This window comes from Erpetoichthys calabaricus, chromosome 1, assembly GCF_900747795.2.
Source record: "Erpetoichthys calabaricus chromosome 1, fErpCal1.3, whole genome shotgun sequence".
In the NCBI taxonomy this organism is placed as follows: domain Eukaryota; kingdom Metazoa; phylum Chordata; class Cladistia; order Polypteriformes; family Polypteridae; genus Erpetoichthys; species Erpetoichthys calabaricus.
The window spans coordinates 114,457,741-114,480,793 of record NC_041394.2 but is presented as its reverse complement, the minus strand read 5'-3'; the positions used below and the strand labels follow the sequence as shown (position 1 = coordinate 114,480,793).

Below are 23,053 nucleotides of genomic sequence, written 5' to 3'. Positions count from 1 at the left end.
ATTCCTAAAGCCATTTGGTACTGTAGGGAAGGTCATTACTGTTATAATTAAGAATCTGTTTTTAATCCAAGATCTTTGGATTTATATTAGTCACTCCTGTCTGATACCTGAATATTATGAAAGTTTTTAAAAATTAAACAATTTCCTTTTCACAAAGTTCAATGTAATGAAATATTTAGTAAATTATTTATTATATCAGCTCATTCAATTAATGTAAATTCAGTTAAATTCAAATCATTTTACATATTGTGAAAACACATTATTTTCATGGATACGGCACGTAGGCACAGTGGAAGCCACTGCAATATTCAGCAGTCAGGGTTCAAATCCCATACTTATTAATTGTTTGTATAGTGTGTGCACATTCTTCCATTGTCTGCATGGGTTTTCCTCTGAGTACTGAAGTTTTCAACTCACATTCCCAAAATACATGCAGTTCAGTTTGAATTGCCAATTTGCCAATTTGAAATAGGCACTGTGTGAGTGAGTGCATGCATGACTTGTGCCCTGGCTGTTTCCAGCTTTGTGCCAAATGCTGCCACGATAAAATTTGCCTATAGTGACAGACAGACAGACAAACAGATACTATGTTATTGTGGTTGAGCTAGAAAAAATACAGACTTGTCCTGAAAAGGACATTTAAAAAATAGAAAAAGGGACCTTGAGGAAAATAGTTCTAGGCAAAACATTAGTCAGAAGGCAGGCAGGGGTAAAAAACAAAACAAAACAATCTTTCATCAAAACCAAAGTCCCAAGGCAAAAATCAGAGGTTAGAGAAATGCTTAGAAGAGTCTAATGTTCAAAGGGCAAAACCACAATTAAGTTTAAAGTAAAACACATTTGTTTAAGTAATCCAAGTGTTTGTTTAAGCTGCCTTTTTTTTTATAATGGTTACATCAGAACTTGGGGCTTAGTGGTTTCCATGGCAACTGCATAAAAATTGAAGCAGGCATAAGAAATTATACATGGTGTTGTAGTAAATAAAAATTGTGATAATTTGAAAAATAAACTTTAAATGAAATTCCAAAAAAGCCTGGAAAGATCACAACAGAGCCCCATGTCCTTAAGCTCATGCTCCAAACATATCCTTCTAGCCTGAAAAGAAAATCTATGGAAGTCCCATAGAAGAGGGGTGGGGGTTGCCATGTACATCACATCATAAACATTTTACTTCAGTCTAAAAAACGAGTCAATGAACAATATAATGTGAACAAATATCTCATTGTTTAGAATCATGAATTAGCTTGCATTTTATATTCCAAATTTCCAAGAAATCCACGAACCCGGTGGTGGACACCTAAGGTTTGAGAGGCCATCAAGCTGAAGAAAGACTCCTATCGGGTCAGGTTGACCAGTGGGACTCCAGAGGCAGCTGAGGGGTACCGGCAGGCCAAGTGTGTGGTGGCATCAGCTGTTGCAGAGGCAAAAACTCGGGCATGGGAGGAGTTTGGGGAAGCCATGGAAAACGACTTTTGGTCGGCACCGAGAAGGTTCTGGCAAACCATCAGGCGCCTCAGGAGGGGAAAGCGGTGCTCCGCTAACACTATGTACAGTGGAGATGGGGTCCTGCTGACTTCAACTGCAGATGTTATTGACCGGTGGAAGGAATACTTCGAGGATCTTCTCAATCCTACCAGCATGTCTTCCTTAGAGCTGGAGGATTCCGGGGGGGGGGCCCATCCATAACAGGGGCAGAGGTCGCCAAGGTAGTTAAAAAGCTCTGAGGTCACAGGGCCCCTGGGGAGGACGAGGTTCACCCTGAGTTCCTCATTGCTCTGGATGTTGTGGGGTTGGTTGACACGTCTCTGCAACATCGCATGGACATCGGGGGCAGTGCCTCTGGATTGGCAAACCAGAGTGGTGGTCCCCCTTTTTAAGAAGGGTGACCGGAGGATGTGCTCCAACTATAGGGGGATCACACTCCTCAGCCACCCTGGTAAGGTCTATTCAGGGGTGCTGGAGAAGAGAGTTCGGTCGATTGTCGAATCTCGGATTCCGTCCCGGCCGTGGAACACTGGACCAGCTCTACACCCTGGCCAGGATCCTGGAGGGGGCTGGGAGTTTGCCCAACCAGTCCACATGTGTTTTGTGGATTTGGAGAAGGCATTTGACTGTGTCCCTCGAAGCATCCTGTGGGGTGTGCTCCAAGAGTACAAGGTATAAGGCTTGTAGATACGAGCCATTCAGTCCCTGTACAGGAGGAAAAGGAGCTTGGTCCGCATTGCTGGTAATAAGTTGGACTCGTTTCCTGTTGAGGTTGAACTCCGCCAGGGCTGCCATTTGTCACCAATTCTGTTCATAAGTTATATGGACATAATTTTTGAGCGCAGCCAAGGAGCGAAGGGGGTCTTGTTCGGTGACCTCAGAATCTCGTCTCTGCTATTTGTGGATGACGTGGTTCTGTTGGCTTCATTGGACAGTGACCTCCAGCTCTCACTGGAGCGGTTCGCAGGTGAGTGTGAAGCAGCGGGGATGAGAGTCAGCACCTCTAAATCCGAGGCCATGGTTCTCAGCTGGAAAAGGGTGGAATGCTCTCTCTGGGTTGGGAACGCATTACTGTGTCAAGAGGAGGAGTTAAAATATCTTGGGGTCTTGTTCATAAGTTAGGGATGAATGGAGGGGCGAGGTCGACAGATGGATCGGTGTGGCATCCACAGTAATGCGGGCTCTGCAACGGTCCGTCGTGGTGAAGAGAGAGCTGAGCCAAAAGGTGAGGCTGTCAGTTTACCAGTCGATCTACGTTCCTACCCTCAGCTATGGCCACGAGCTTTGGGTAGTGACCGAAAGAGCAAGATCACGGATACAAGAGGCCGAAATTAGTTTTCTCCTCAGTGTGGCTGGACTTTCCCTTAGAGATAGGGTAAGGAGTTCAGTTATCCGGGAGAGACTCGGAGTAGAGTCGCTGTTCCTCTGCATTGAGAGGAGTCAGTTGAGGTAGTTCGGGCATCTGATTAGGATGCCCCCTGGATGCCTCCCTGGGGGGGTGTTCCGGGCATGCCCCACTGGGAGAAGGCCACGGGGCAGACCCAGGACACGCTAGAGGGATTATATCTCCCGGCTGGCCCTGGAATGCCTCGGGGTCCTCCCAGAGGAGCTGGAGGAGGTGGCCGGGGTGAGGGAGGTCTGGGCTTCCCTGCTTAGGCTGCTGCCCCCGCAACCCAACCTCGGATAAACGGTGGATAATGGATGGATGAAATTTCCAAGGAAGGTAGGGGTGTCTTTCTTTTGCACTGAAGTTTGAGGCAAGAAACTTGATAAATGAGAAGGATCTTATAGTGTTTGGGCATTGCCAATTTACATGAGACTATTATTGGAGTGTATAGGCAGGTGAACCGTGTTCCCAGTTTGTGAAACAAACCCTTAGGCAGGATTCACATGTACAGAAGCATACTTTGTGTCTGACCATAAAGTCTATAGCACGTTTTGCAATTGTGATCAGCAAACCTTGTGGCAGAGGTTCTGGCCAACGATAGTTTCTCACAGCCCAAAAGACCATTGGTTCTTTAGATTTTATGAGCAGTCAGAAAGACTTGGTTCTCATAAGACACTGGACAAAATTTTTTAAATGTTCGGTATTAAACCATGAGGAAATTCAAATGGATACATTCTGGTTATCAGCAGTAGCAACAGGCATATTCCAGGAGTGCTTTGAAAAAGCAACAACTCCAACAAGCTACACTGGGAAGAATGGTCTGTGCACCTAAGAAACTTTTTCAAATCACTAGATGGTACTCTATGTTATGATAATTAAAAAGCAAAAGATAAAAAATCTCCAAAACTGAGAAAGAAATTGTGGACCTTATTAAACATGAGAATAAACTCTTTAGTGCAGAGAAGTATTTAGGGGCACAAAATACACACTTTTTGAAAACCAAGCAACAATGACTATAATAGGGAGAAGCTGTGAGATTGGTAATAAAATCTAAAGAAATCTCTTTCCAAGGTCTAAGAGGTGGTAATGGCTGCAATAGTCCAAAGGAACACTAGAGAGCAGAATGTTTAATCATCTGACTACAAGAGCAAAGTCATGAAAGGTTGATGGGAGGCTAGTAACCTTCCCCCAACAAAGACTATAGTCTTCAGCTTGGACTTTACCAAGGTTGCCAAGGGCTCAAGGGTATAAATCCTATTGTGTCTGAAAGGGAAAAACAGTATTATTCTGCATCTGTCAGGTTAAATTGACCAATTGAAATAAAAATTGTACCGGTGATAAAGAACAGAAGAGTATTCAGAAGGCAGGAAGGGGTCAAAGATAGGAAACAAAACCATTTTTCACCAAAGCCAAAGCTGCAAAGCAAAAATCTGGTGTCAGAAAAGTATTAACAACGGTCTGATGTTGTAAAGGCAAGACCAAAATAGAGGTCAATGTAGCCCAGATATGTTTATGAAATCCACATATGCAGATTCCAAATGTAATGTTGACATGTTGTATATCAGTGTCATCGTGATGTCACACATAGTACATTGTGGATCACATGACTAGTGGTTGCTGTAGCAGCTGTAAATAAAACAGTGGCATCCATAAGATATTGAAAATGTTGTTGCAGTCAATAGAAATATTATCAACTTGAAACATTCTAAGATAACCCTTGACAATCCCTAAATTAGATTAGCATGTTTCAGAATGTTATTATTTCCAGGACCTCAATTCTATCCCAGTGTCATTGAATGCAAAACCAGCAACCAACATTGGGCAGAACATCAGTTCCTTGCAAGACTCACCAATATAGCTACAGTTTGTAATCCAGGGCCAGATCAGAGTTACCATTCTGCATAGTACAAATATCAGGACAAACCCTACACAGTTGTGTTGGATCAGTAATAAAATTTTGAGTTTGGTAACAATACCAGCTTTTGGACCTCAGTACGAAAATGGTTACGAGGCTAATGACAGATAACTCCCTGCTTCTCTAGTGCACCATGCCACTGTGCCACACTATGCAACACTTCGCTCTTGATAGCCCAATTGTGTTGAAGCAATAAGGGGTTACCTCAAAGTTCTGGTCACGTTGAAGCAATAAGATTCAGATCAAAGCAATGTGAAGGGGGTGTCCCTGTGAAGTTCTGATCACGTGTAGATTTGATTTGTGAAGTCTAAGAAGAGGATGTACCTCCACAACAATAGCGAGTATCAAGAGAATTTTGGGCAGGAGAAGAGGAAAGCTGACATTTACTTCTGGTCATGAAAATCCGGAAATGCTGGTACCATACCATTTTAAAATTTGGGTTTTTTGAGACTTTTGCAGTACTGGTATACCATGCAACTCTGCTGTACACTCAAATTCCACTCAAACAATGCCAGGTTTAGGATTTGAATCCAGCACTTGACTCACAACACAAAAAAGCTTACCAAAGTAACAAAAAAGAACAGGACAGCAGGAAAGTAAAAACGTACAGAGAGGATTAGAATGTTACAGCGTGACTGGAAAGTCTAGAAATATATCAAACAGAACCTGTCTTAGTAAAACTAAAATTTCAGCAACCCAGCATGAGACAATTTTTTTAAATATATATTCTGGGTGTGTCCATGACCTTCCACATTTGGTTTCTGCCTGTGGCCATTGGAGCTGCTTCTGGATGTTTGTGACCCTAGAAATGGAGGTTTCAGATAATAAATAGATGGACAGAATGTCCACATTGTGGGTGCATTCATGAGTTTGCTCTGCAGTTAAATGGTATCTCTTTCAGTCTTAATGTCAAGGTAGGCATTGGCTTAAAGCAAACATGTTTTGGAAGAAGCAAAAAAGAAGGGATGGATAGCCAACCACCCTGTTATTTTTTGGATATAAAACATCAACCATTTAAATTTAAGGTACAGGTCTAATTGGCTAAGGAATAATTTACAAGTAAGATTCTCTGCTATGTTTTAAGTATTTGAAATTATTCACAGATTGGTAGCCAAAAAGGTGTTTAAAATATGGCCACAATATCTTAATAAAGTGATTAATTAGCAGTTAAATCTTCTAGAGAATAATGTGAAAATACACAATCTATAAACAGATATCCAGTATCAAAGAATTTTTCAAAACACTTACCTGACAACTTTTGTACCGTTTCTCACTAGCTGCATATCAACCATGCAGCCACCATTCACATAAGATGCCAAATTGATCTCGGAGAACTCTGCCTAAAAAACAGAAGCAATACCTTATTTTATTAATTGCTTTGCTTTTCAGGTCCCACTCATACACCCCACCATACTCTCCCATGCCAAATCAATTTAAAGTCACCATCTAATCAATCTAAAACTAAGCAGGTGAAATTTGGGAGAAAATTATGAGAGTACTATGAGAAAAATTCATACAGGAAGAATGTTCAAACTCCACACAGGCAGTGACCTGGTCTTCGGAAGGTGTGAGACAGCAGTTGTACCTAACCTGCACATCTCTGTGGATGTGGAAGGAAAACCAGAGAAATTTGCAGAAAATTTAACAGATGCAGGGAGAACATAGAAACTGTACACAAACAACAACTGGGAAACTGCATCCACCCATGACAAAAACAATGATTTTTAATGATGTTTCCTCCATTTATTTTACAAAATCATAATCAATGTGCCACCACCTATTTTGCAATAAACAGTAGTTTTTTCTCATAGTGTACCATCGAAAAACATTATTTCAACTTAATGTTAATTATTATATGGTGGCACAAATTGTGGCTTTGTCCCCTTGACCTGTGCTTAAAATGGTGTGACTGGTACTCATATGAAGTTATTAAAGAATGTGGTCATCAGCAAGGCTCTAAACTCATCTAAACTCCAATAACCCACCAAATGAGCCATGGTTCATTTTCATGTGGCCACCCATTCCTGCCTGAAATTACAAAGATGATAAGGAATTTGACCAAAATGTAGGTGGAAAGAAAAAAACAATTTGTGATGATCCTAGACCTGTTACCCCCTGGAAAATCAAATGTTGTATTAAGATAGATAAAAAGAAAGAAATTAAAGAGTAGATGTTTAAAGACTGAGCCTTGGAATTCTCGTAGTTAAGGAAATTCAGGTGATGTGGTCCTGGGATTAAAATGAAAGAACATGTCTGCTACCTGCAGAAAATGAGAAAGGAAGATAGTATAAAGGTGTAAAAGTGCAGTGAGAGTTGTGGAAAGTGTATGTTTTTCAAGCAGGCAGTAGAAACATCAGTGGCAGGGTTCTGAGAGGGCGATCATCTTGTCTGTAACATGAAGCCATACACAGAGATGCTGAAGTTTGGTAAGATGAATGTTAGACATAATTATGCAGTGATATTAGTAGCAAAAAAATGTCAACAGATGAATGGGAAATCATCAACATTAACAGATAACACTGACATCCACTGACAGATTGAGGAGATCGTTCCTCCCCCAAACTATGCGACTCTTCAATTCCACCCGGAGGGGTAAACATTAACATTTAACATTATACAAAGTTATTGTCTGTTTTTTCACCTGCATTATTATCATTCTTTAATTTAATATTATTTATCGTATCATTATGCTGCTGCTGGAGAATGTGAATTTCCCATTGGGATTAATAAAGTATCTATCTATCTATCTATCTATCTATCTATCTATCTATCTATCTATCTATCTATCTATCTATCTATCTATCTATCTATCTATCTATCTATCTATCTATCTATCTATCTATCTATCTATCTATCTATCTATCCATCCATCTATCTATCTATCTATGTATCAGATAATGCTGGTGACTGAATAAAAAAGGACCTTAGAGACACAAGACGACGCACTGGTGGAATTCTGACACAGTACAGCAGTTCAGTAGATGAAGTGGGGCTTTAATCAGGGCCAAAATACAAAGATGGAAGGTGGCAAGTTGAAAAAAGCACAAGAAAACAGCATAAAAACAGTAGGTGCAAGAGTGAGTTATAAAAGGAAACAGAAATATGTTTATGATCACAAAAAATGACAAACACAAGATGCAGTTGGTGTGAAATACTTCACAGGAATGTTCTAACTGCTATCCAGAGAATTTAGGAGAAGAGTATGGGGAACCAGTGAAATGAGGAGAACAAATGAGGTATTAATGTTGGGTGTAAGAAAGCAAAGGCTTCTAGCAAAAAGCTGTCAAATGTAATGAAATGTATATAATGTGTGTCAGCTGATTCATTTTATCTAATATTTGGACTTTATTGAAATTTATGCTCTAAGGAATTTGTGGCAATATCGCAATTAAATTATATACCCCAAAATTAATTGCTATTACTCTACTTATGTAATATAGACAATGAAAATGGCTTTATACAAATAAAAATATTTGTTTAACACTAATACAAAATAAAACAAAAACAAATTGCCATTTCAGAGATTTCTCTCAAAAAACTATATTTTACAAAACACAACCAAAACATTTTATGATGTGCAAATCTGGAATTTCTTGTGCCCCAATCTGTCAGCTATTACTGATCTGTCAGCTATCACTGTACCAAGTGTAAATGTAAATCCCAAAGCATTGCAAAGGAATACTGTTTGGTACCAGGTGTCCTCCTTTTTGGAAATATTTAGCCTAAGCAATCTCTCAAAAGAAGTATTGCAGTTGCAGTTATATTTGTAGGAAATATAGATAGATAGATAGATAGATAGATAGATAGATAGATAGATAGATAGATAGATAGATAGATAGATAGATAGATAGATAGATAGATAGATAGATAGATAGATAGATAGATAGATAGATAGATAGATACTTTATTAATCCCAATGGGAAATTCACATTTTTATATAGTATAAATATATATATATATTTATACTATATCACGCTGAAGGAAAAAAGTAAACAATGTGTAACTAAATAAGTTTAATTATCCAACAAACCCTTTGCTTTCAAAGTTATTTTTCTTGTCACTCCTTTAAAGAATTTCTATGTACCACGAGACACAGAGAAACATTACATTTTTGTACAATATATTGGAATTTATGTGCTGAAATTCACACATCTTCCTCTGCCTTCTGTTGCAGTTTCCCAGCTAAGGTTTAATGTGTTTTTATTTATTTATTTGTTGTTAATTTTTTCTTACATTTTACATCTGGAATAAACTAAGTACATGCATACCTCTTCATACCAGATTTTTTTTCAATGGGGTGGAGGCATATTCAGTTGATTGTGGAAAGAGACGGGTTCCCCAGTGAAACTGCAAGTGGGTACACTGCCCATGTTGTCTTAACATACACGTGTGAAAATACATATTTTACTAATGCAAGAGAGCAAACAACATGGAAACTTAGTTTATTTAGGGGTATTTAGGATTTAAACCAGAAAACACTACTTTATGCAAAGAGTTGTGGGAATTTGAAAAAAAAAAACTACCGAGTCATGTAGTTGAAGGAGAAACCTTGACAGTCTTTAAGAAGAATCTGGATGTGATATTGGGACAACTTAGCTATTAGCTAAACAAACAAGCTTGATGGACTAAATGGCCTCTCATTTGTCAAATTTCTTAGGTTATACTACTACAGTATTGGATATGTTTTTATGCCTGTTTATAATGTTTATCACTCTAACAGTGACACCAATACAGTACCATTATTTATACTGATGACTGCTACTTTGAGGCTTGCTTTACATGGAGCCAGCTAAGCTGTTTACAGCAACATCACCCACTGCCAGTCATGTGAAGGAATGACAGATGACTTCATCATGTAACACCTATTTGAGATCGTTATATGAAGAATTCAGCAGCAAAATAAAGGATCAATTTCCTTCTTTCTGAAAAGATTGTAATGTTAGGACTTTGGTTTTGGCTTTGACTCTGACTCTGGTGTTGGTTTGTTTACTTGGTTTTCTAAGCCTGACTATGATCTCTCACATGCTTTCCACCTCACGGTCAGTTCTAAATGCTCTTTATTTTCTCTAAGCATCTTTCCCTTTGTCAGGAGTTCATAACAGAGAAAAAGTTTAACAGAAAATATATCAGAAATGCTGAAAGCAGCTAAGGTCTAAGTGTTGAAACACAGACAAACAAATCATTTATGGGCACAAACTAAACTGGTTGGATTCTATTAAACAATTGACATCTTGAAGCAAGTGAAGTAAATGCTTGAGACAGTCTCTGAGAATTAGAACATATATTAAGGAATTTTATTTTGGTAGTATGTTTGTTGAATGCAGCTTAACTCCATACTTATCAAATAAACAGGAGAAGGAGAATTAAGCCCTGAAGGTGTGCCACAGAAGGGCAACAGTCAGTGTCTACACTGCAGAAGAAAGTGAGATGTTTCCTTTGAACATTGTAAAGTTGATGACAAGCTATAAAACCTCCTTACTAATAGGTGGAAGTATGTGTCAGCTGCCCAGAGCCAGGCTGCTAATACAAAGAAATCACTATAGGGAAACCAGTAGCTCACAGTCCCTGACTTAGTTTATGTTAATCTTTTAAGGGAATACGCAGCTGAGAAGCATCATGGAGACCTGGTTCCTTTAACAGAAAATAAATATCAGAAGCGCATGTTACACCAATTGCCACTAGAAGTGTTAATATATGTGGGTTCTATAGCAAAATGAGGGTCATTACTCACCCTGAAAGTGGTTACAGGGGTTAGAACTGTCTCCAACAGAGCTGCTTCACTTCTGGGGTGTCAATGTGTCTGCGTTCAAGAATTTAAGATATGGCAAAGTCTGATCAGGTGACAGAGAAAAAGACTGGTAGAAAATGAAGGGAATACATAGTAGTACCAGGTTTTCAGGGGATCAAGACCTGTGGAGGTAAACTTTGTTTGTCTATTTTGGGTTTTTATGATCAACATTACTTAATTTCTCCAAGTGCACACTTTTTGATACATTCAGCCTACTTGCCGTTTATTCTGGTTGTTGAAGGCTACCATGTGGCCCTCCTCTAATTATACTAATCTGAGGTTACTATCAAAATTAAAATAAGGTTTCCATCATTTTACCTGTGACTATCTCCTCATACAGTCCCTCAGCACTAGACATTTCAGAATTTAATCTTACAGGCCATAGTAATTTAGTACTAAATAATGGAACAAAGAAAGATGACAATGAAAAGAATATACAGTATATTGGCCTTGTGGGAACATTACTATGTTTTGGCTTTTCTATAAAATTTTCATCATTATTTATTTTTTAACCACAACCCTAATTTTCAGACACGGGCATAATTTTACATGAAAAAGCAATTCTGTAGTTAAAGAATTCTCAACCTTTATTCTTGCTGTACCACCGTGTCAATTTTATGTTATTTTTCATTATTTGTTGTTTATTTACTTAATATGTGTGAGAATATGTTCTGTCATGTTCCTTGTATTTTGTAAATCATAGTTAAGGGACCACCCCACAGCCTTATAAAGTACTTTGTGACTGATGTTTTTTTTTTTTTGGTTTTTAGCTGCCTGTGGCTCTGGATTTAGGATATGGTTTCAGATTGTGTTTTTTAAGATTCTGTTTACCTGGACTGCTTTTGGCAATTACTTCTTTGCTCATTAAAGCCTTTTGCACAATTTGCTCTATTTTTGTTAGAATTTGTGGACTTGTCTTTGCTTCAGCTAGAGTTTACTTGGTTCTCCCTCTGGACAGACAAACAGTATTTCAAGGTTTATGGGGCTGTTTTGCTATTGTCTTGAATTTAAAAGCCTAATTTCTCTTCGAAGGCCTATTCAGGACTGAAGCCTCATGCTTTTATCAGGGCCAGGTTGTTTTGGGGTGCAATTTATTTTGTGGGCTAATTTGGAGTCCTCAACCCTTTGTTATTTTGGTTACCAAAATAATCACAACACTATAGAGTCTGGATCATGACTTGGATTGGCTCAGAGAAGTGGTAAGAGAGAGGTAGCTGTTCCCTCAAACCTCATGTGAGCAATGAGGAACTTCAAATTGTCATGAGCAGTGGTGGTAGGCATGGAAGGAAAGACAGAGACAGACAGGGTGGAGGAGACAGGAATGAAATCTCACAGTGGGAATGCTGAGGGACAGAGCAATGGAACTGAAGAATGGCTGAGGATGGAGATTCAGATTTGGCTGACATTTAATCAACAGTACCTTTAAGACCCACTTTACCCATTTTTGTGTGTGTGTGGTTCTCCAGCTGCTAGTTCTACCATGGGTTTTAAACAAATGCTACAGGATATTTTAAACTTAGTTAAACTGCTCATAACTCTAAGAGAAACCTCAATAATGAAACACACATCCTTTTCGACCTCCAAGTTCCACCCACTCTCTCAGTTGCACTCCCTCCCCCCCCCCCCCCCCCCCCCCCCCCCACCTCAGGTCATCAGACAGAATTGTCCAATATTGTAGACTGATCCTTCCACAGGAGATTTTGTTCCTAACCCTCCCTTCCTTCGACCACCTACTGTAACCTGCACAAACGTCCCACCAGCAGCTCACTTCACAGAGAACAACCACATTCCTTACCAGATATTTTGAGCTTTAACAGGAGCCAATGTGTCACTTGCAAATATGTCACCAACAATACTCTTGTCCCTCTGTTAAATTCAATATTAAACAACAGACTTCTTGCCAGTCTAAAATTTTTATTTACTGAATTTCTTGTAGAAGTGTCCAGCCATGTACAGAGGTGAAACTGAGAGATGGCTACTAGCCCATTTCAAGAAGCATGTTTGAGCCACTAAAATTAAAGACGTTAAAAAAGCCTATTTTTGCACTCTCCACATCCTATGATCATAAGGGCTATAAAGAAACTTTTCAAAGAAAAGCAGAAAAAGCTAAGCTAATTCTCAACCTGGGATCACATATTTCTCCAGGTCTCAATGACCAAATAACATTTTAATGTCTCCCGTAGTATTCTCTAATGCCAGATTTTTCACACTTACTCACAACTTATTTCCTCTAATCTACTCTGGCTTTCTTCCCTTTTCCTCTCCTAAATATATTTCCCACTTTTCCTTTTTTCAGTTGCACACCCTATGAAAGCTATACAGCCAAAACCTTGTGTCTTTAACTTTCTTTCGTTTTCAGCATGGAAATAACCTTTACCCTTTCTTAGTCAAACTATCCACCCATCCATCCATTATCCAACCCACTACATCCTAACTACAGGGTCACAGGGGTCTGCTGGAGCCAATCCCAGCCAACACAGGGCACAAGGCAGGAAACAAACCCCAGGCAGGGCGCCAGCCAACCGCAGTAGTCAAACTACTTTATACTTAAAAATGTTTATTTTATAAAGCAATGGACATATTTTGTTTACATATTTTAATTTTAAATGTACATCAAGCTACTAATCCTTTCGAAAAAAGCACTGCACAGAAAAAGTTACAATCTCTTTTATTTTTATTAAAAGAGTCTGTAAAGGATGTAGGCTGTTTTTGTGTTATATTGTCCTCTGGCCAGGATAAACTGTGCATCTTTTCCAAAACTTGGAACCTTTATGTTATGGTCAACTGCAGTATAATCAAACAGGCAATTTAAATTAAAACAAAACCATGAGATATTTTTCTTTCAGCCTAAAAAAAAAATGTAAACACTGGGAAGTTACATGAGTTCCTCTAGCTCCATAAAAATGCTGTGCCTGCTTATTATGGGCTGGCAGTAAAACAATGTGGTTATTGGAGACACCAGTACACCACGATTATCTTTATTTTCACTCTTATCCATCAAGAGATGACAGTAATGCCAGTTGGTCTGACCAGACCATGCTATCCACATCAGCATCACAAAAGTCTGGTGGTTTGAACACTATGGGTGTAACAGAAAGTGTTATATGTGGAAGTTGTTGGAGAGGAAACAGATATAGCACACTTGTTATTACACAATGTTACACAAGATACAATGTAATTGTCAGTATGAACCTTTTTTGCCTTAGCCCATTGATTCTCATCGTTCCATCATCAAAATGACTTGCATCAAATCATCTTTCCTGTATCAGCTTTTCACTAGTGAAACTTGCACAGCCCATTCTTGCAATAGATTATGTAATAAATTAGCTAGCCCTGCAGAGAAAACTTGCCAGCCACAGGCCACCAACAATCTGTCCTTTTAATTCGTATTCATTCAATCATCTGTCATTTTTCTATTCCTTATCTGTTCACTGCATGCCGATTTCAGATTTTCCCACTTTCTTCTGCATTCGTAGTTTACTGCCACATTGGGAGTGAGGTCTCAGTAATGCAAAAGCAGAAACAGCTACCAACATTGTTAAAAGGCAATTTCATAAATGTGGGACCAATGAGGAGAAGAGGTCCTATTCAAAGGAGTGACATGTCATAGGAGTGACATAACAAAGGAGTGAAACCTCAGATATAAATTTCAAAGGAGTGACAACCATCCAAGTGGTAGGTGAGGTGGAAATGATTTTTTTGCAAGATAATAATGGATGAAAATCAATTTGTAAAATTCCAAATGGGTAAAGATAAGCTAGCATTCAGAGAATACATCTAGTACAGACACCAACGATCCTGAAACAACAATCATTATTTCCGGTGCGAGGACAAAAATTGTAATGGTTCTGCAACCCTTCGTGGAGCAACAATTTTCAATTTTTCTTTTTTTCAAAATAAAATTTTAATCATAATTTGTCACTCCATCGTTATGTCACTCCAATAAAATGTCACTCCTTTAATACGGTATTTATGTCACTCCTTTGTTATTATGGCTTTGGTAAGATAAGAAAAAGATAAAAGCAAATTAAAGCAAGGAATAAAGAACAATTAAGCAACAAAGTGAAAACAAAGCAAAAGTTTGAAAAATCAGTAAGGCAGGCAATATCCATTGACTGAAGTCTCTTTAAATAAGCACTTGAGCTTAAAGCCACCTCAAGAAACTACAGAGTAATGGTCATCAGCCATGGTAGTTATAAGAAAAGGATTCTGCACTACTGACTAAGAGCTTTTCTGATGTAGGAATGGGTTCTCACAATTTTATTTAATTACTTCTGATTTTGAAATGGGTACAAGTTTTATTTTGTAGGCATCTCACTGTGAATAAGTGTGGGAATATGTATGTCTGGGTGCTATAAAGCGCTGGTACCTCATGCTAGGTTTTCACAACCCTGTGTAGGAACCCTGGTTTGGGAAAATAAATAAATTAAGGTGGTAGTATAGAATTGTAATCAATATTTTTAATCAATACATGATATAATTTTACAATTTAATACAAGTGTATACTTAAATGAAGATATACTAATGAATTCTTCAACATAAGGATAAGAACTGAATATAATTAAAGGGTTAACTAAATGTTGCTTGAAGCCTGGGCACATAAGGCTTTTGTCTCATCTCAGTGGCCCACCAACATAATTTCAAAGGTTAAAATGAAGATGTGTAATGAACACCCCATTAAAAAGTTAGGAAAAACTAGTGGGAAAATGCAAAAAGCCCTATTTGAAGCAGTGCTAAGATCAATGGGAAAACCTGTAGGTCACCGGTAATAATGAAGCTGTTTTTAATGTTAGAATCAACATGAAGTTATTGGTGGCTGTAGTTGATTGGCTAAATTCTGCATGTTAAGAGTCAGACGACATGATGTATTAAATAAGGTAATGTTAATAGAAAGGTATAAAAGGGAATGAATTGTATTTATGATTGATCACTCCATGGACTGAGACATTTGTGCACATGTGCAAATAAAGAACCGTTCTGCATTTTTGTCTAGTCTCAGTGAATGACTTCTTTGAAAACAGAGGAAAATTTTTTCCACAAGTGAGTAAAAAGTTAGTCAACAGACATTCCTAAATATTAAATCTGACATGTCATACTCATTTGATCCTGGTCAACTTGTAGGTGCTAGAACCCTCATTAGCAATATGTGCATAACATGAATCCAGGTACAGATTCCAATTTATTATTGAGCGCAATTATGCGCACTACAACTAAGGATGATATAGATCCCCTTCTCCCCAACAAAAATTAAACTGTCCATTAAAACACAGTCTTTCATCGCGCATTTATGGAAAAGTCCATTTTATGAATATTGAACACCTATTCCACATTGTAACATCTTACATTAATGACAAAAGTATCACTTAAAATGATTGGCAGACATTTGGCTGAATTCCCATTCCAGTTATTTTTTACACTTCTTTACTTTTATTAATTCTGGTATACATTTCATAGGCAAGGAAAAACCATGAAATGTTTCACTGTTCACGGACTATAAAATTTATTAAGCTTTAAATGGACCTTCAAGGTCAGTAATCAAAGTAGAGTTATGACACAAGGAATCCTTCATATCATTTACATTCTTTTAAATCTATCATCCATGCATTTTTAAACCTGTTTAAAGTAATTTAGGACAACCAGAAGCCACAGCCTAACTGACAGCATCAGGTGCAAGTGAAGAAATCATATCTGGAAAGGGTGACATTTCATTAAGAGTAGTATCATATTCTTTGCCTGCTCACATTTGAATTGAAGAATTATTCATTTTTAAACAGCCAGCATAGTTTCAATATATGAACAAGGCATCTTTTATTTTGTGATCACTCAAAACAAAAATGATCCCTATAAAGGTTATATATGCAAACTCCTTTTCCAGACTTCAGCTATTTGAACTATCCACTGCTAGAATTAATGGCCAGCTCCAACATTTCTAATTATCAGTCCTTTGTGCAAGTTGTTCAAAATCGCTTGGGTGGGAGCTGTAACTGGATGTTCACACTAGATTTGTTTTTTGTTCAGCTGTGAGGTTTATCTCCCACTTGTGACTGAGGAGTCCTTCAGTCAGTATGACAGTAGGGGCAAAAGGAATAACACCTAGTAGGGATGCATGCATTACAAAGCACACTCAAACTAGCCCTCTGGTCCCAAACATGGAGTGGGTCAACATAGAGTTATTAGTATTGTAATGACCAATGAAGACTTTCAATTCTAGTCTACCTGAATAGTTTTACAGAGACTGGCAGAGATTTAAATTAAAATAAATTAAAATAAAATTAAGTTAGTTTACAGAGAGTCTATTCAGAAGAACAGTTAGCTCATAGCAGATTTAGTAGCTGAATTACAAGGCAATACTAAATTTGAAGATGAAAAAGGAAATTGGACAGAAACAAAAAATCCAACTCTAAATGTATTTATTACTCAAGTCTCCTGCAAGGATTTCTTTTTTATTTACAACAAAAAGACAAAAGACTGAAGATGTGAAAACAACAGTACATATATAAACAAATATATAAAAAACATTATTAGTCTGTTTCTGGTGATTATATCAAGTCAGTAACTACAAAAGAAAATCAAACTCCAGCTCAGAAATGCAGAAAACACAAAAGGCACCATAACTGAGAAAGAAACTTATGGGATAGAACACATTTTGCATTGCTAGACAAAACATCTATCCATCCATCAGTTATCAGACCCACTTAATTCTCTTCAAAAATCACTAAATGAGATTAATCCTTCACGTAATTACTTTCAACTTCTGTTGTTTTACAGTAAATCTGCTCTATAAATAAAATTGACATGACATTGATTTTCAGTGGAACCCTTCAAAAAAAATGACTGGATGGATAACTGTCACCACATTTTTAAACAAAGACCTTAAAATAAATGCCTCCTTTAAATTACCAGTTCTCCATGCCCATATCAGAATTGATGAAAAAATTCATATTGTTGTCTGTGATGTTTACATTACATGGTCTAAATGTGGCCTGATCATTTACATGCATATATCACTTGTGTGAAATGTATGATGTAGGCACTGGGTTTGCGCTATGATTTACATTGCAAGTAAGGCATAAACACAGACCCCACATTTTCTTCTGTTCATCCTCTTCAGTCTTCTACCTTTTAGAAGCAGAGTTGATTTTCTAAATATGATAAGTCAGCACAGAAGGGTTAAGGAAGTATATATCTTTGAATTTTTCTACCATGGTGTCCTCCACCTTCATTCACAGAAGAATCTGAGTAAATGATTGGAATCAAAGAACGCAGACCTGTATGTTTATCAGCTTTGATGACTCCCAATGGCCAAAAAACTATTAAATAAGAAGAATAACATTTTAATACAGTATCTATGCATTAAAAAGTGTGTTTCCTCACTGAATATTTATTTGTTCATATTTTGTCCATCATGACTGTTTTAATATGTTATATGATGCACAAAAAGGGCACACTAAAACCAATCAAACCTAAACTTGTATTGAAGATGGGAGACTTCAGTGCCATATATGAAAGTAACTTGTATCCAATCTCAAGGGTGGCTTTGGGTGTTTACAAATGTGTAATCAAAATTAAAATCAGGTCATATCAGAGTGGTAGTGTAAATGTGGCCAAAATTTGTAATCTGGTCTGCTTTTTTCCATTTGAATAAATTTTAAAGTCAAATGTTAGACAGTTCATTGGACCCCATATATTCATTATGAGAAGTAAAAACTACACAACGTAATTTAGTGTGGACAAATAATGCTTATATTAAAAGTTGCTCAATTTTCCAAAAGGTTACATAGACAGAGCAAACAAACACTGCATTAGAATACTGATAGAAGAAACTTACTAAAATAAATATGACAGCAGATGTTAGAACTAAATTACAACATTTACCAGCACTTCATTAAAGTGTAATGATAAAAAGGGACAGCGCATATCACATCTGCTCAAGGGGCTTAGGGAAATACAGACATCTGGTGACTTCTCTTTAGGATCCTGTACCTTTAAAATAATATCCAAGTCTGATGAAGATGGTGTAATATAATTAATGTAATTTGCTTTCTTTAAAGCATAGTATCCTGAATAATATCAAACCAATGATTTACAGGCCTCCTAATCAGCCATATAAAACCCTTAACAATTTAAGGTTCTACTGGTTAGCCATATCACTAAGTTTTTGTGTATCCGAGGGCATCAACCCCAGAATTAGAAGTGTCAAACCGTTTTCAGGTCCTTGTGGAGCTGGACGGTGACTTTGACGATTCAGGGGTGGTAGGCAGGGATGCGGCACCCCAACGGGCCACCTCAAAACCAGTTCAAACAAAGAGAGAGGTAGTGATAGGGTGGATAGGCTCTTGGCCAGAGCAGAGTTTGATACAGTTGTCATTGTCCATGTTGGAAAAAATTACATACATAAGGGTGGTCTGTCAGTTCTGCGATCCAAATTCAAAGACAAAGGTCCCAGGCTGAGGAACAGAACCTTATTAGAATTGGCTGATATTAAGAGTGGTGTTCCACAGGGGTAAATGCTAGGGCCGCTGCAATTTGAAATATATATGAATGATGGGAATATAAGTAACAAGCCGGTTAAGTTTGCGGAAGGACTTGTAAAATATTACACATAGGAAGTAAAAATGTTAGGTGTGAATACACAATGGGATGTCTGAAAATCAAGAGTACACCTTATGAAAAGGATTTAGGAGTCATAGTGGACTCTAAGCTATTGACTTCCTGACAGTGTTCAGAAGCCATTAAGAAGGCAAACAGAATGTTAGGTTATATAGCACAATATATAGAGCACAAGTCCAAGGAGGCTCAAGCTTTATAATGTACTGGTGAGGCCTCATCTGGAGTACTGTGTGCAGTTTTGGTCTCCAGGCCACAAAAATGACATAGCAGTGCTAGAAAAATTCCAAGGAAAAACGACTGGCTACAGGGGATAGGGGAAAGAACCAAGCCTTTTCAGTTTAAGCAAAAGAAGATTAAAAGGTGACATAATTGAAGCGTTTAAAATTATGAAGGGAATTAATACAGTGGATCGAGACTTATTTTAAAATGAGTTCATCAAAAATACAGGGACATAGTTGGAAACCTGTTAAGGGTAAATTTTGCACAAACATTAGGAAGTTTTTCTTTACACAGAGAACCATAGAAACTTGGAATAAGCTACCAAGTAGTAAAGTAGACAGTAAGACTTTAGGGTCTTTCAAAACTAGACTTGATGTTTTTTAGAAGAACTAAGTGGAAAGGACTGGCAAGCTTGGGCTAAATGGCTTGTTGTCATCTAGGTTATTCTAATGTTCTAATGTTCTATAGTGGACTACTTTAATAAAATAAAGACTGCTATGCCAAAGTGATTACATTTTTCTGAAGTCATACTTAATGAACAAAAATAAGCAATATATTCCTCTAGTTAAGCATAAAACAAAGAATTAACATTTGATAGATTACTGTAGGGCGGCATGGTGGCGCAGTGGGTAGCGCTGCTTCCTCGCAGTTAGGAGACCTGGGTCTGCCGTGCGTGGAGTTTGCATGTTCTCCCCGTGTCTGCATGGATTTCCTCCAGGTACTCCAGTTTCACAGTCCAAAGACATGCAGATTAGGTGCATTGGTGATTCTAAATTGTCCCTAGTGTGTGCTTGGTGTGTGTGTGTGTGTGTGCGTGCCCTGCGGTGGGCTGGCACCCTGCCCGGGGTTTGTTTCCTGCCTTGCGCCCTGTGTTGGCTGGGATTGGCTCCAGCAGACCCCCGTCACCCTGTAGTTAGGATATAGCGGGTTGGATAATGGATGGATAGATTACTGTAATTATCAATCACCAACAAGAAAGAACAGGTATTGCCAAAGAATAATTTTAATTATAATAGTGAGCACAAACTACAATGTGTTCAAGACACAATTCTAGGTAATGCCTTCTACTGAACTGAACAATGGAGTAATTATACATGTTCCTATTTATGTGACTGATGTTGTTGGGCACAGTGTAAGTGTGTAAAGTCAGCAGTGAGTTCTAACATTATGACTGTATGTAACCATTGTCTACACTTTTAAAAAAGAAGATAGAAAAGACTTTGTTTATTCTACCAATCTAATTAAAGAAAATATATTTAGAAATGCAGCTTTGGGCTGTTTCTAACCTTGAATTTAGCTTTGCCAATTTATTTCATGGTATTTTCCAAAGACTGATGACTCAGCCTGGGCTTGTTCCTGCAATCTGCCCAGTGCCGTTAACTATCTTTCTGCCCACAGTGACACTGAACGTCAAGAAGTGGGCTTGGATAATGTTATGTTATAATGTTTCAAGACATTAATCGCGTCACTCTTAATTCAGGCTTTGGACTGTTTAATGATTATTTTTGTGTTTAGTTGCCTCAATAAATTATTCCCATAACATGCATTGTGATTCAGGAGTAGATTAATTTGAGCACAAGAAATACTAAACAATATAGAATTAGAGTACACAGTAGGTGGCAAGAGGGAAAGCCAAAAAGCAATTACTGAGCGAAAGCCTACTATAGCCCTGGGCACTTGGCAATTTGAATGTGTTAAAATGGTGCAAATATACTCGAAATCATCAGAAGGTATTGTGACCTCAGGTCTTAAATGGGATTCCATTGACACTGTAATTAGCCACAGGAAGATTCATAATTAAACCTCTAAGAAATTAAAAAAGGCTCATCCTACTTAAGAGCTGACATGGAAGAAGATGACACAAAAGCAGAGGGAAGGGGCATAAAGGTTTCAGGCAAAAATGAGAAAAAACTGAATTTGGTTAGGGTTAAGTCAATTAAAATATATCTACAGGTTGAGTATCCCTAATCTGAAATGTTTGGAACCAGAATTATTTTGGATATTTTCAGATTTTGGAATATTTGTATATACATAATGAAATATCTTGGGGATTTATGTAAATCAAGTAGGTAAATGCAGCACAGCGACGCCTCACGCATACAATAATTCATACCATCAAGCAGTTATTATAGCCCACTCCTATGGCTGCAAAAGTTGTAGCAAAAAAGAAAAAAGAAAGTTTTTTTACCAGCTATTTAAAAAAAAAAAAAGAATTCAGAGAAAGCAAGTCTCTGCACACTGCTATTGAAAAAACATCAAGAGCTACTTGATGATACCTGAGGTGGACAGTGATCAAAATATCGTATAATTATCATCAAAGTCCCAGAAAATATTGAGATATAATTTTTTACCAATATCACACACCCCTTAAACATCAAAAGTGATGATTATGATGTATAGATTGTACAGTACAATATTTTAGTTCCCTTTTAAGGAGGCCAATGATGTATTTGCACTGTAGAACGCTTTTTGTTTTTTGTCAGTTTATATCAGCTACTTGTTGTCACTTCTCAAGGAACCGCCCAACAGGTCAGAAATGTCTCAGCCAACCCTCTCTTTATCATGCCTAATGTACTGGAAGGTATTAACTGACTGATGAGGCACTATATTCAGTTTTTGTATAGTGTGGTTGTACATACATAAAATATATTTTTGCCAAGATAAAATGTCAATTTGCAGCAGTGTCCGGTTTTTCGATTTACTGGACTCAAATTGCAATAAAGGAACTTAGCAAGAATAGAGCTGTTTATGTTAACTGTAAGCGGTGACATTCCATTAATACAAGTCATCTGTAATTTTAATGGCACCAGGCAGCACTTTTGAACATCGATGTTATCAGGTTACTTCACTAGGGACAAACTAAAAAGCTTGTCAACTGTATTTTATTACTTAGTAGAGCTTAATGCTTAATGCTACCTCCCATTCCACCCTGAAAGAATAAATCCATTTTGAAATTTCACATATGTTATTCACATCCACCTTTCGGTATAAGCATATTTTTAATCTTGAATCTAGATAAGGTTTTGATAGAAGAGACCTGTGCTGTGGTACTTTCCACTTGAGTCATCATATTAATTCTCAAAATGTTTTGGATTTTGGAGCATTTTAGATTTTTTAAATGTCTAATAAGGAATACTCAGCCTATATTAATACTCAGAAAAAAGACGGACTATACAAAGGAAAAACACAGTAATTGATATATTCCTGTAGTGTGCCAGGAATACACTGATAATTTATTTCTAGAGTATATGTTTAGATCATTTTATTACCGTAATTGTTATTAACAATTGTTATTAACAATTAGTGTGAACCCTAATATTTTCACTATCACAACGCTAAGAGTCAATTTTCCTTACATCAATGTCAAAAATAAGAACAGAAAATGGAAAGTATTTGGTACTGGTTGTGCCAGTTGGGAATAAAATAAAAAATGAACTTGCAAACAATATTTGAAAAGAAAATGAAAAGTAAAAACTCCCAGTGTCCTCTTACATTTATGTGATTGATACAACTTGCCTTTGACTTGTTACAGTACGACAGGATGTTCTTTTTCTTATAGTTTGCTATTTATGTACTTTTGGGCATATTGGTTGTGAATCAAAAATAACATGGGCTTTATTTGTATTGGAATGATGTATCAGCAAAACCG

General features: G+C 37.5%; 1 protein-coding gene across 1 annotated transcript in view; it reads right to left on the bottom strand.

Annotated features, from left to right (window-relative positions):
- Nucleotides 1–23,053, bottom strand: part of LOC114654698 (synapsin-3-like) — a 749,936-nt gene that overhangs the window by 443,700 nt on the left and 283,183 nt on the right. Inside the window, exon 4 of the mRNA XM_028805409.2 lies at nt 6,036–6,127. Coding sequence (XP_028661242.2) covers nt 6,036–6,127 — 92 coding nt within the window. The remainder of the gene's footprint in view (nt 1–6,035; nt 6,128–23,053) is intronic.